At 44.6% G+C, this 15,496-nt stretch overlaps 1 protein-coding gene across 2 annotated transcripts in view; it reads left to right on the top strand.

The window, feature by feature from the left end:
* Positions 1-15,496, top strand: part of LOC121859914 (sialin-like) — a 38,799-nt gene that overhangs the window by 12,555 nt on the left and 10,748 nt on the right. Inside the window, exons 2-5 of one of the 2 annotated variants that reach the window (XM_042356869.1) lie at positions 7,033-7,211; positions 7,890-8,146; positions 9,132-9,365; positions 12,701-12,788. In XM_042356869.1, coding sequence (XP_042212803.1) covers positions 7,931-8,146; positions 9,132-9,365; positions 12,701-12,788 — 538 coding nt within the window. In that variant the 5' untranslated portion in view covers positions 7,033-7,211; positions 7,890-7,930. The remainder of the gene's footprint in view (positions 1-7,032; positions 7,212-7,889; positions 8,147-9,131; positions 9,366-12,700; positions 12,789-15,496) is intronic. The other variant, XM_042356868.1, reaches the window with a different exon arrangement.

Genomic DNA, 15,496 nt, shown 5'->3' with positions numbered 1-15,496 from the left:
CTTTTCATCAGTTTTCGAATCGGTGGACGAGGGGCACAATTATGATGTGGTATATCTCGACTTTAGCAAAGCCTTCGACAGAGTCCCCCACGAAAGACTAATTAGAAAGGTAGAAGCACATGGCATCAGAGGTAACATTCTTAAATGGATTAGGTCATGGTTACAGGACAGGAAACAGCAAGTGAGCATTAACGGCACTAAGTCCCTTTGGAGCAACATCACAAGTGGAGTTCCCCAAGGCTTAGTACTTGAACCATTATTATTTATTATATACATAAACAACATAGATATCGACATAGACAGCAACATAAGTAAATTTGCTGATGACACTAAAATAGGACGTGTTATTAAATCTGACGAGGACTCCGCAAAACTACAGGAAGATCTAAAAAAAATTTTCGAATGGTCTGAAAAATGGCAGAAGAAATTCAACGTGGACAAATGTAAAGTACTCAGTATAGAAGATGTAAACAGGGAAACCAGATACCAGATGAACAACGATGCCATAGAGAAATCCGACTGCGAGAGAGATTTAGGAGTAATGATAAGCAGGAGCCTTAAGCCAAGTAAGCAATGTGTTTTTGCTAGTAACAAGGCTAATAAAGTACTTGGGTTCATACAAAGGAGTGTTAGTTACAAGACTAGCGAGGTCATCCTAAAACTGTATCTTGCGCTTGTGAGACCACACCTGGATTACGCAGTTCAGTTCTGGTCACCTTATTACAGAATGGATATAGAATCCTTGGAAAGAATTCAGAGGAGAATGACAAGACTAATCCCGGGCATTAGGAGCCTTGAGTATAGAGACAGGTTAAAGCATCTTAATTTGCACTCCCTTGAGAGACGTAGAGCGAGGGGCGACCTGATAGAGGTGTATAAGTGGAAGTCAGGGCTAAACAAAGGGGACATTACAAAGGTACTCAAACTATCAAACCAGGAGCGAACTCGTAACAATGGTTTTAAATTAGACAAATTTAGATTTAGGCGTGAAATAGGTAAACACTGGTTTGGAAACAGAGTAGTGGATGAATGGAACAAGTTACCAAATATCATCATCAACTCGAATACGCTGAATAGCTTCAAACATAGGTTGGATGCTTATATGAGCAATAGGGGTTGGGTGTAAACGGGGCTGCCCAGTGTGGGCCAATAGGCCCGCTGCAGTTTCCTCCATTTATATGTTCTTATTAGCTACTTGAAGAGATTCACAGTAACTCGAAGAGTGACTTCAGAAACACAACTTATTGTACATCGATAGACAGAAAGAACAGTGTTTCGGCCTCCACCTGCGTCGCCTTTAGCCGGGTCCTAACAGGTGAAAAGGACATCAGTGGCCACTCGAACCTCACTGTTACAAAGGTTTCCTTCCTTTAATGTATAAACTTTTCAAAGAATTACGACCCTAGTGTTTTATATTCAAATAATTTTCCCACACGACTAAGAAAATATAAGCAATAAAGGCGTAGTACAGTATATCCTGCCGTCAGCTGTACACTGTGGGGGAGGCAAAACAAGGGCAGCTCACTGACATAAGAAAACCGACAAAAAGGTTTAAACACCTAATATAGATACAGGAGGTAGCGTCAGTATCCACCTGTCAGAACAACACTGACCGGGTACAACTGACCAAAATATTCACCTTAGTCTAAGATTTTTGGCTGAGTTCAGTTACGTTTAGTAAGAGTTAGAGCAGATGAGTTAAGTTAGGAGTAAGATGGATAAGATTGATTTAGGTTTAAGGTAGGTTATGATAGGAATAGGTTAGGTTAGGTTGCATTAGGTTGGGTTAGGATAGGTTAGGTTAAGTTGGGTAAGATTAACTTGGGCTAGGTTAGGTTGTATTAGGAAGGGTTGAGTTTGGTTAAGGTAAGTTAGGCTAGGTTAGGATGCGTTAGGTTAGGTTAGGTTTAAAGTGAATAAAGTTACAGCTGTTCCCCGTTGTCTGCAGTCCTTGGTAACTTTGGGGGTTAAAAAACGCCCGCAATTAACTGGTTCCTTGCATACTGTAGATCCTCCAGTTTGTTTATGTTTGTTGTTGTTGATATTGTTGATGTTTTGTTGGTGTTGTTGTTGGACTGTAACGCTCCCAGCAGCTGGAAGAATGTCACGCTCCCAGCAGCTGCAAGATTATCACGCTCCAAGCAGCTGGAAGACTATCAAGCTCCCAGCAGCTGGAAGACTATCACACTCCAAGCAGCTGCAGGACTGTCATGCTCCCAGCAGCTGCAGGACTGTCACGCTCCCAGCAGCTGCAGGACTGTCATGCTCCCAGCAGCTGCAGGACTGTCACGCTCCCAGTAGCTGCAGGACTGTCACGCTTCCAGCAGCTGCAGGACAGTCATGCTTCCAGCAGCTGCAGGACTGTCACGCTCCCAGTAGCTGCAGGACTGTCACGCTTCCAGCAGCTGCAGGACAGTCATGCTTCCAGCAGCTGCAGGACTGTCACGCTTCCAGCAGCTGCAGGACAGTCACGCTCCCAGCAGCTGTAGGACTGTCATGCTCCCAGCAGCTGTAGGACTGTTTCGCTCCCAGCAGCTGCAGGACTGCCACGCTCCCAGCAGCTGCAGGACTGTCATGCTCCAAGCAGCTGCAGGACTGTCACGCTCCCAGCAGCTGCAGGACTGTCACGCTCCCAGCAGCTGCAGGACTGTCATGCTCCCAGCAGCTGGAAAACTGTCACGCTCCCAGCAGCTGCAGGACTGTCATGCTCCCAGCAGCTGCAGGACTGTCAGTTTTTAACGTAATTTCTCAGTGTCCCCCGCGATCTGTAAGTTCTCAATATCCCTAGTGCATTTTAATTGTTGGTCAGTGTTAAATGTACCCATTGTGTTTTAGTGATAAAAGCGGTGTCTGTACTAACTGTTTTTACCTAATATGTCATATAACCTACATCCCCCTCCCTGTCCTAATTCTCACCTCACCCTCCTTACCCTTCCTCCCATCCCTGCCCTGCCCTGCCCCGCCCCGCCCCGCCCCGCCCCGCCCCGCAAAGCCCCGGCCTGGCCAAATCAACCACGCCTCGGCTCCTCCCCACCTCACCCGCCACGCCCCGCCGTTCTCTCCACCGGCCTGGCTTGGCCCGGCCAGCCTCTCCTCGCCCCCGCACCGCGCCTCAGCTCCTCCCTGCCCCGCCCCGCCTCACCCGCCTCGTGTGACCTCACCTCCTTCTGACCCGCCCCGCCTCGTCGCGTGTGACCGCACTAATTCCCCGTCGTTTGCCCTGTAAGCTATGTGTTGATGATGATGGTTAATGTAACGTAACACTGCGATAAATAAAGAGCTTCACTCAGGTTATTTTTGTGCTAGTGTGATTTATAATGTACTCTTTGACGCGTAGTGATAAATGATATTCAGTGTAGTGCGCAGAGCTTCACTCCCCGACCCAGTCTAATGAGAACATTGTAGTGACGGAAACCATAGGTGCCAAACATTGACGTAATGTATGAAGCAAACTTTTTTTTTTACGAATGCACTTCCAACTAATCCATCATCCCTTTAGGATTGTTTCTCTGTCAAATGTCACACACAGTACTGCCCCAAGGCTCCAGCCGGACGTCAACCACAGTACATACGAGCAGAGAAGAAGCAGCGTGATGAAGGCAGCGTGATGAATGCAGCACCCCACCCACCCACGTCCACGGGCATTCTGATTCTCATACGACTATCATTCAGAGAGGTTGGTCATTGAGAGGTCATTCTGGTCACTCGCACAGAGTCACGCTTGTCCCCCCCCCAGGTCGGAGGGGAGACTCCCCGACGTCACCAGCTAAGCAGAAGCCTCCCATAGGAGGCAGCCCAGCCGAGCACCCACTGGGCCTACGTCAGGTGTACACGTGAGTCATTGTCAGAACGTCCTAGGGTGAGTTACCTACTGTGGGAAGTGTATTCATTCATGTCGTGTCCGAGAGTCATTGTCGAGTAACGTAAGACCTGATGTGTTAATACCCCGATATAATACTGATATTGATGTGTCCATGTCATTGAGCGAATTAATAAATAGTTGTATCGAAGAGGTGTTTAACAAGTTGTCCCTTTAAGAACGTAATATATGTGTATTGACATGACGTATAAGATAAGCGTGTTGACGCTGAGTAAATAACAACCGGCCATGCTACCAAGTTTCCTATCTTTACATTCCTACTTTCTATACTTCTTCTACATATATGTATCTTCTTCTCTGTTTATTGTGTCTCATTATATGCAGGACTGTCATGCTCCCAGCAGCTGGAAAACTGTCACGTTTCCAGCAGCTGCAGGACAGTCACGCTCCCAACAGCTGCAGGACTGTCATGCTCCCAGCAGCTGGAAAACTGTCACGCTCCCAGCAGCTGCAGGACTGTCACGCTTCCAGCAGCCGCAGGACAGTCACGCTCCCAGCAGGGGCAGGACAGTCACGCTCCCAGCAGCTGCAGGATTGTCACGCTCCCAGCAGCTGCAGGACAGTCACGCTCCCAGCAGCAGCAAGACTGCCATGCTCCCAGCAGCTGGAAAACTGTCACGCTCCCAGCAGTTGCAGGACTGTTAAGCTCGCAGCAGCTGCAGGACAGTCACGCTTCCAGCAGCTGCAGGACTGTCACGCTCCCAGCAGCTGGAAGACTGTCACGCTCCCAGCAGCTGCAGGACAGTCACGCTCCCAGCAGCTGCAGACTGTCACGCTCCCAGCAGCTGCAGAACAGTCACGCTCCCAGCAGCTGCAAGACTGTCATGCTCCCAGCAGCTGGGAGAATGTCACTCTCAGTTTGTCACTGTTGGCCAAGACTTCCTCAGCAGCCACAATTTGTAATTACTAATGGTCTCGTTTTATCTAAACTGTTCTTCCATTAAGTGTATCTAGTGAAAGATATATTGAGTTATTAATAAATTTAAACATTTCAGAACAGTACTTGGAAGATATGTGTAGTAATGAAAATACCGCTGAAATTATTGCCTGATGCTATTCGTATATGATAAAGGAGAAAAAAAAGTCGATTATATTATTTTCGTTTTATATTAACTGGGAATGACATTTTAATGAATATGACAAGCACTGCCTAAATCAGATGTAGAACGATGATGAACCCGGGGCGCTGGTATGGTGGACCTGACAGCGAGGGTCCGGTCACAGTTTTTTACAATCACGATAAGAATTATTGTATTAGTTAAAAATATTCGATTCAATATAAACTGTAAATCATTCCGATATTTGAAATTATAAATTTATCTTGTACGTGAAAACTTTCAATCGAGGGCCGTCAACTACGTCCCTCCACGATAAACCTTTTCTGTCTGTCTTTGCCAATGTTCCTTAGATCAACCAAATTAGCCTGTGTCTTCCCCTGGTCCTCTCACCATCAAATTTCCACACACATATAAGTTCCTGGTTTACTAAGAGTTTATTTTAGGATTTGTTTTTAATGTGCAAATAACTATTATTCTCGTCTTTACAACATTAGGTGTCTATATTACCCAATTACCCAGCTTTCTACGCTAATCTATTCACTAGTTTGTGTAACATATCTCTTCACTGTCTGCAATAAGAACAATATTACCTGCACCTCGAGTATTTGATTTTAATTTACCAGTAACTTTTTTCTTTGGTCAGTTTTTACAACTATATCATTACAAATTGTGATAACTGGTTGTTCGATGTTGGAGAGAGGATACAGCCTTGTTTTACTCCATGTCAAATCCTAAACCAAATTGTAAGTTTATTATGTACTAAACACTACACTATCATTAACGTCTATCAGTTTTTTAAGACAACGAAGACAGCTTTACAAAATCCACCCACTTACCCCCACACACACACGCATATTCATCATCTAACTGCTTGAGAAACATTACTTAGAGCAGCGTTGATTGGCGTATCACTCACCAACAACGGACCTATATATATATATATATATATATATATATATATATATATATATATATATATATATATATATATATATATATATATATATATATATATATATATAATTTTTTTTCTGGACTCCAATCCCAAGTGATATTTTCTTAACCTCTGTTCAGGACCTAAGACATCCGAGTTGGCACTTGACGTCTAGCATATCTGACATACTACATAATATAACACTTGACAGAACTTCGGTATATTACTGCCTGGAGAATTTTACGCCCCATCTGGTGCCTCTCCTACCCATATATTGCCCCACCTACCTATATATTTTGCCGCACCTGCCTATATTTGGCCCCACCTGTATGTATATTATGTATGCTGTATTATATATTATGTATGTATATTATGTATGTGCTCCATTTATATATGTTATTTATTCAGCCTAGCTAGCAGCGTGTGGCAATGTAATTACCATGTCCCACATGCTTAATTAATGTGCCTGGCGAGGTATGGAAGCTGTTAATGTATCACTTGCCATACTGGTCTATAGAGCAGTTGACCAGCAGACAGGTTGAGGAGCGCTACTCCCCTTGTGTACATATCTCTTATCCAGTAAATTGAACCTACAAAATTATACAGGTGTTTGTGTTCTCTCCTGTATATTGAACTTATTACCCAGAACACGAACACCACCTACCTATATATTTTGCCGCACCTGCCTATATTTTGCCCCACCTGCCTATATATTGCCCCACCTGCCTATATATTGCCCCACCTGCCTATATATTGCCCCACCTACCTATATATTGCCTCACCTGCCTATATATTGCCCCACCTGCTTATATATTGCCCCACCTACCTATATATTGCCTCACCTGCCTATATATTGCCCCCCCTGCCTATATATTGCCCCACCTACCTATATATTACCCCACCTGTCTATATATTGCCCCACCTGCCTATTTATTGCCCCACCTGCCTATATATTGCCCCACCTACCTATATATTACCCCACCTGCCTATATATTGCCCCACCTGCCTATATATTGCCCCACCTGCCTATATATTACCCCACCTGCCTATATATTGCCCCACCTCCCTATATATTGCCCCACCTACTCATGTGTCACGATTTACTGACATATAGTCATATAGTTACATAGCGAAACCGTTTCGCTCACTTGTTCGATAAGGAGAGTGAGGAGTTGTGACGAGGCAAGTTCAGGTTGGTGGGGTCGGCAGAGCCTGACAAGAAGTACCAGTGGCGGAGAAAGGTACCAGCTGTTCCCAATCCGCACTAGGTCAACATGCCTCCAACATGCCCTGCCGGCTTTGCCCTGCCCTGCCCGGTACTCCTCCTCTCCCACTGCAGGTGTGTACAGAAACACTTGCGGACGTACTGTACTGTATACTCACTACAAAAAGTATCTCCAACGGACGAAGGATTTTGACAACCCCAGCGACGGTGTTCATTCTGAAATCCATCGGACCCGACCCTGCAGATAGTTTCTGTAGCGAGTGTACAGTACCACTCAAGACTGGACACTTTTATAAAATTAAGTATTCTTTGTTGTGTGTATTTTTGACGAGTCGCGGTTTCATGATTATTCTAAGGTTAGGTCATATTAGGGTAAGGTTAGATTAAGTATTATTTGTTTTTATTTCAATTAGTTCAGTTTTCAGTATTTTTGTTGTTTTTAATTGTATCGTAAAAACTTATCATAATAAATTAATTTCATTCAGATTATGAGCTACTTAACTCTGGACTCTCAGTCTTTGTTGTAGAAATTCACCTGTACTGTCATAATTCATATACCATTATCTATCAATCCAAACCGTGACATCATATATTGCCCCCACCTACCCATGTATTGCCCCCACCTACCCATGTATTTCCCCCACCTACCCATGTATTTCCCCCACCTACCTATCATATTGCCCCTCTTGCCCATACATTGCCCCCACCTACCCATTATATTGCCCCCTCTTACCCATGTATTGCCCCCACCTGCCTATCCCCGCCCCACCTCACCTTCTGCACTCCCTACAGCGTGTTTACCGGCGCGTTATGTGGTGTCTCTTCTGGCCTTCATGGGAGTAATGTTCAACTACATCCTACGTGTAAACATCAACTTCGCCCTGGTAGCCATGGTGAGCCACGGGAACATGACGGCCGCCGGTGGCCCTCCCCTCAACGCCACCTTCAACGCCAGTGTCTCCTACGAGGAAGTCCAGGAGGGTTCTACACCACAATATAATGACTTCTGCCCAGCTCCAGACGCTAACGCCACACCACACACCTCCTACGTCAGTATTGGTTATTCCTGTATATATGGGTACCATTGTGTGAGAGAATGGTACTAATGCATGAGAGAAGGGTACCATTGTGTGAGAGAATGGTACTCATGCATGAGAGAAGGGTACCATTGTGTGAGAGAATGGTACTCATGCATGAGAGAAGGGTACTATTGTGTGAGAGAATGGTACTAATGCATGAGAGAAGGGTACAGATGCAGTAGCTACTTCACTCCTGAGCAGTTGCTCCAAGTATATAAGGGATTCATTCGTCCTAACTTGGAGTACTGCTCTCATATCTGGGGTGGCTCTTCTTCTGTCCAACTATTAGATAGGGTGGAATCAAAGGCATTTCGTCTTATTAACTCTCCTCCTTTAGTCGACAGTCTCTCTTCCCTTTCTCTTCGCCGCAATGTTGCTTCACTCTCTCTCTTTTACAGATACTTTAACGGGCAATGTTCGGTGGATTTGGCATCCTGTGTACCGCTGGCAAGGCCGTGGGCTCGTAACACACGTCTTGCCCGTGGTGCCCACCGTTCCTCTGTGGATGTCGGTCACACGAGAATAGCTCGTTATAGTACCTCCTTCTTTCCTCACACAGCCAAACTGTGGAATATTCTGCCTTCTTCTGTGTTTCTATACTTATACAATGTCTCACTTTATAAAGCTGGTTTTCCGACATCTTCGTGGTGTAGATTAACACAGTATAACCTTTTTGTTCTCTATTTTCAATTTCTTTCTGTTCTTATTTTTTCGTCCCCCAGGCCCCGTTGTGGGTCGTTTGACCTGTGCCCGGGTGGGCTAATTCCCGTAAAAAAAAATTATCATTCTCTTCTCGGTCTTTTACACTGAGATCAAAGACAAGTGTGTACTGTATAGACATCACTGGTATATAAACAATAACAAACTGATTTAACCAATTATAGTAAGGTACACAACATCATTTTTTCTCTGCTTACTGAGACAAGACGTAGGTAACAAGGCTGTGTGACTTCAGAATGGAGACCTGCCGTGGGACGAGTGGACGCAGGGGTTGGTGGCTGGAGCCTTCTACTACGGCAACATTTTGTCTCAAGTGCCCGGAGGTCGCCTTGCGGAGGTGTGGGGTCCCAGTAGGGTAGTGGGAGGGTCTCTGTTCTCCGCTGGTCTCCTGACCCTCCTTCAGCCTCTTGCCGCCCGCACCTCCTACATCGTACTCATCCTCCTCAGGGTCCTGGTGGGCCTCGCTCTTGTACGTATTGCCTCTTATCTTCCAACCTGTGTGTGGTACCTGGCGCCTCACACAACCAGCTGATGCCTTGAATTGATTGATAATTGTTCAATGAACGGTAATAGTGTGGTTAGTTATCCCTTCGGTTCTTGATAATAAACAGAGAAATGTAATGTACATACAAAATACAAGTTGACTTTTGGGAAATAGATAAAGTGCGTGTGTGTGTGTGTGTGTGTGTGTGTGTGTGTGTGTGTGTGTGTGTGTGTGTGTGTGTGTGTGTGTGTGTGTGTGTGTGTGTGTGTGTGTGTCTGTGTGTGTGTGTATGTGTGTGTGTGTGTGTGTGTGTGTGTGTGTGTGTGTGTGTGTGTGTGTGTGTGTGTGTGTTTGTGTGTGTGTGTGTGTGTGTGTGTGTGTGTTGTGTGTAATAATAATAATAATAATAATAATTAACGGTTTATTGAAAAGCTTGGCAGCCAGAAGGCTGAAAATATACAGTTACATATTTGGGGAATGGGTTACGAATTACAAATAATATACAAGTGACATAAGTGACACAAATAAGACATATAGTAACTTAGATGGGGATCAGCTCAAACTACAGTTCATTTCAACATAGTGACAGTGTAGGAGCAGTGTTTACTGGGAGTGAATACACTGATTTATTACATGTTATTGATAATTTTACAATGGTTGGGACTGGGCTGTTCTTATAGCGATCAGTTCGTGCACGTATGGGCTGGATGCGGTTGTGGTGTCGAACAGCAATTCTCGGACAGGGGATCTCAGGTGGTAGTAGGGGCCGGTGTCGGGGATGGTGTAGAAGCTTCTTACCAAATTTGCAGATGAGGCCGTGGTGATGGTCAGTGAGAGTCGAAAGGGTCAGTGTGTTGAGCGCTTCTTGATATGTGGAGTAGGAAGGGGAGAGAATAATCTTGCATGCCCTCTTTTGCACTTTTTCTAGGTGTTTACGTTGTGTGGCATTTAGGGAGGAAGACCAGGTGGGGGAGGCATAGGTGAGCTTGGGAAGCCGTGTGTGTATGTGTGTGTGTGTGTGTGTGTTGTGTGTGTGTGTGTGTGTGTGTGTGTGTGTGTGTGTGTATGTAATAATAATAATAATAATAATAATAATAATAATAATAATAATAATAATAATAATAATAATAATAATAATAATAAACGGTTTATTGAAAAAGTTTGCAGTCCGAAGGCTGAAAATATACATTGGACATAAATGACTTGTTACATACATTGGTGGTTTAACAAAAGCCTTCATTAGAGAAAGGTGAAGGAACATACAGTGAACATACAGATTAATGTTTACACACGTAGATCATGTGAGCTGAGGTGTTGAACAGCAGACACGTAGTGTAGTAACTCCCTCACAGATGGCGTTATGAGGGGCCTCGCGTGGAGTACTAGTTCCCTCACAGGTGGTGTTGTGAGGGGCTTGGCGTGGTGTAGTAATTCCCTCACAGATGGTGTTACGAGGGGCCTGATGATGTAGTAGTTACCTCACAGATGGTGTATGAGGGGCCTGATGTGGTGTAGTACTTCCCTCACAGATGGTGTTATGAGGGGCCTGATGTGGTGTAGTAATTCCCTCACAGATGGTGTTACGAGGGGCCTGATGTGGTGTAGTAATTCCCTCACAGATGGTGTATGAGGGGCCTGATGTGGTGTAGTAATTCCCTCACGGATGGTGTTATGAGGGGCATCACGTGGTGTAGTAATTCCCTCGCAGGTGTTATGAGGAACTTCACATGATGCTGCAGCAACTCATTCACTATGCGGTGTCGTGCATAATGGGGACACCACGTGGTCCGTTGTCACAGGAATTCACTCACTCTGGCCGCAACTCTTCCTGGATAGAGAAAAATAGTATATATCTCAATATTTACCTAGAGTCGGCTTTGATATTATCCATGACAACCCCGTGTACTGTTTTGATATTATTTACCTGAGCGCTACATCAACAGTCGAGTATACCTGCGGAGGTTTATTTAAACACACACACACACACACACACACACACACACACACACACACACACACACACACACACTAAACAGTCCAAAGTCATGACATTGTAATTAATTTTTCCTCTCACTCGTATATCTCACTTCAACAAGACTAGTATCAGGACGTGATGTTTATTTCTCCCTTTGAGTCGTGGATAGTGAATCGTTCATGGCCGTAGGACCCCGGAAAAGGTATGTCATCCTGGTCGTGTATCTCTTTGAAACTTGACCCAAGTCCAGGTCGTGTATCTCTGTCTAACACGAACACGATCCTGCCCCGGTGATCGCTGTCACTTGATCGCCGACGTGTGGAGTGTGATACTGACCAACATCATGCCTGACCTAACATCAGAGGACCACACTCGTGCCTCATTTAATAACGTAAACACTTAAAATGACTTGCTTTCCCCTCACTGTCTCCTTCTTGTCCCGAGAGCTGCTATTGACCCAAGATGACATAGTTGTAGGTCATATTAACCCACGTCCTTATAGAACAAATCCTGACCTTACAAAACAATACCGAGCAAAAAAACAAAAAAACAATAAACAAAAGAAAACAAAACCTAAGCATAAGCATTAAGGTTCACTAGGATAGGACGCCATCAGAATTGGGGTTTATTAGAAATGGGACTCTTTGAAGCTTGAGGTGTGTTAGGGCTGTAACCCAATAGCCAGAGGAAGTCAATTTATCAATTACGCTCAGAAGTATTATTCTACCCCTAATGTGGCTATGATGTCATAACAAGCATTAACTAACACCTGCCACTCCAACTTAACCTAAAAAAGTTAAGGCTAGACAAATTTAATTACCGCTGTATGACTTAAGTATAAAAAAATGATTTAAAGTTGATTCGATTTCCTTTTGCAATTATAAAACTTTCCATTATTCATAAAAACAATAATTTTCCGATTGAATTTGGCACACAGTTGCCTCCCGTCTTTTGTGTTATCACTGTTCTGTCCATATGGAGAGAGACAAAGAGAGAGGCCTAATGAACGAGACAGAGACAGACAGACAAAAAGAAGGGCATAGACAAAGAGACAGCCAGAGAGAGAAACAGACAGACAGCCAGAAAGATAAACAGTGAGACAGAAAGATAAACAGAGAGACACACAGAGACAAAGAGACAGACAGAGAGAGACATAGAGCCAGAGAAAGGCAGAGACAAAAAAAAAGACAGACAAACAGACAGAAAAAATATATATGTAATTTTCGTTAAGCCACACCAAAAAGGCATCACATCTCAGTAACACGTGATCTTCACCTTTAACCTGTAAATACTTCCTTAAGTTGTAACTAAAGTATGATAGAGTTCTGTGCCATTCTTTCCCCAGGGTGTGACGTCACCCGCTAACCACGCCCTGCTCTCCGGCTGGGCGCCCAAGATGGAACGGTCGACAATGGCCGCCATCATCTACGCAGGTACTAATGTTGTTATGGCAGTTGTGAAAATGGTGTTTTGTAGTAGTAGAAGTAGTAGTATCTGATATTGTTGTTGTTGTTGCTGTTATAGTAATGAACAAGTGATCGTGGGCCCTTTGTGCCAGGTGGCGAGTCCGGTGGTACAGTTTACCAAGGCGTGAAAGTTCGAACACTCGTGCTTGACTAGCGCTCAACTGCCGTCCCGCTGACAGGGTACAGTGACATCGTTTACCAGTGTAAATAAAATGGTTAATTAATGCCTTCCTAAAGAAACCATCGACATGGGACCAGGTTTGTTCCACTCTATGATTTTTTTGTGATTTTTCCACCAAGTTTGATGAAAAACGATTGTGCCGTTTCGGCTGCCCAGAACAGACACACAAACAGACACGCGGCTATTCCTCCTTTCCAAGCTCGCCTCTTAAGGATAATAATGCTTCGGTCTCTCTTCTTCTCCCATTCTATCTTCTCCATGCATTCCTGTTATTATCTTTTTATCTCTTCTCGTTTTCCATGTACAGTCAGCCACAGGAATAAGTATACACTGTAGCCTCGTAAGGTCCAAAAATGCTCTGGTAACTTTGAAACTGCGCATCCAGACGCATGATGAAACTCAGCTCCCCCCCCCTCCACCTGTTATCTCTAACTATTTTCTGTTTCCCCTTCTTTATTCTTCTATTTACTCATCTTCCTTCCTTTACTAATCCAAACAACATTAAAAAAAAGTAGGCTAAGAGAAAAAGTGGGGGAGGAGGAGGGAGCCGTAGGATAACTGCAATCGTCCTGCAGGCTGACATCATACAGCGACATCTTTTGCCAGCGTAAATAAAATGGTTAATTAATGCCTTCCTAAAGAAACCATCGACATGGGACCAGGTTTGTTGCACTCTACGATTTTTTTGAGATTTTTCCACCAAGTTTGATGAAAAACGATTGTGCCGTTTTGGCTGCCCAGAACAGACACACACACAGAGAGACACACGGCTAGTCCTATAGTATATTAGAATAATAATAGTAGTAGCAGTGATAGTAGTAGTAGTATAGTAGAAGTTGTAGTTGTAGAAGGTAGCTGCCATTCACGCCATGAGAACGATATTAAGGCCGTTCTCCTGGTGGACGCTTCAAACGCATTCAACATACTTAACCGCAAGGCCGCACTGCATAACATCAAGATCAAGTGTCCAGGCTTTGCAATGTACGTTGAAAACTCCTATAGGAATCCATCAGACCTTTATATAGTAAACAACAAAGCTCTAAGAGGGGATACCATCATACAGTCAACAGAGGGAACAGCGCAGGGGGACCTTGCTGCAATGGCAATGTACACAATAGGCCTATCAGTGCTCCAACACACAATAAAATTTTAAACAACTGAGGTCAAGCAAGTGGCGTACGCTGATGATCTTACAGGAGCAGGAAAAGTGGAGGACATCAAAAAGTGGTGGGACTTGGTAACATCACAAGGCCAACAAATCGGGCACCACCCAAACGCCAGCAAGTCTTTCCTCATTGTGAAGCCAGAACATTATGAACGGGCAATGGAGGTGTTTGGTGGAAGCGACGTCAAAACAACAAAGGATGGCCAAAGACACCTAGGAGCAGAATTTGGCACGACGGACTTCAAGACCGAGTACGTAACGGGAAAGGTGAATGAATGGGTTAGGGAAATCCAAGCTCTGTCTGAGATTGCTAACACAGAGCCACATGCTGCTTTTGCGGCATTCACCCATGGAGTCAAGCATTGCTGGAACTACCTGATGCGCACTATCCCTGATATCGGTCCCCTCATCCACCCTCTGGAAGAAGCTATCAGCATCAATTTCATTCCCAAACTAGTGAAACACCCTCACTTAACCCCAGCAGAAAGATCACTCCTTGCACTACCACCGAGACTAGGAGGAATGGGTCTGACCAATCCAGGGGAGATTGCTGCCACCGAACATCAAAACTCAGTTAAGCTCACGGCAGCCCCCACGGACCACATAATAGCTCAGAACGCAACAGGGGAGGTGGATACCAGTGAAGTAAACAAGATTCGAAGATCCATTACGACAGAACGACAGCACGGCCAAAGTGATAAGTTGCAAAAACTGTTGCTGCAAGTTCCAGAAATTTGAAAAAAAAAGTAGCTATAGCTCAGGAGGTGAGCACCTCGAACTGGTTAACTACGTTACCGATAAGGGCAAATGGTTTCAGTCTCAATAAACAAGAATTTACAGATGCCAATGCTCTAAGGTATGGTAGGCCAGTAGAAGGTTTGCCCTCCCAATGTGTGTGTGGCTCTTCCTATGACGTCGATCACACCATGGTGTGCAAGAAAGGGGGCTTCATATGAATAAGGCATGACGAAGTACGGGATCTCACAGCAAATATGTTGAAGGAAATCTGCCATGATGTCATGGTAGAACTTACCCTCCTTCCATTGGATGGTGAGATCTTCCAACATAGGATTTCAAACACATCCAACGAAGCCCGTGTTGATGTCAGTGCTCGAGGATTCTGGACGCGGGGACAGAGAGCCTTCTTCGACATCAGGATTTTTGATCGCATGGCCGCATGTCACTGTAACTTAACCCTCGATGCTGCACACAGGAGGAACGAGAACAACAAGATAAGGACATACTAGGAGAGAATTCAGAAAGTTGATCAAGGCAGCTTCACTCCTCTAGTGTTCACACCCTCTGGTGGGATGGGACCAAGTGCAAGAT

The sequence above is a fragment of the Homarus americanus genome, unplaced genomic scaffold (assembly GCF_018991925.1).
Source record: "Homarus americanus isolate GMGI-L3 unplaced genomic scaffold, GMGI_Hamer_2.0 scaffold5198, whole genome shotgun sequence".
Taxonomy (NCBI): domain Eukaryota; kingdom Metazoa; phylum Arthropoda; class Malacostraca; order Decapoda; family Nephropidae; genus Homarus; species Homarus americanus.
The sequence above is the reverse complement of the archived record's forward strand: the minus strand, read 5'-3'. Positions and strand labels throughout refer to the sequence as shown.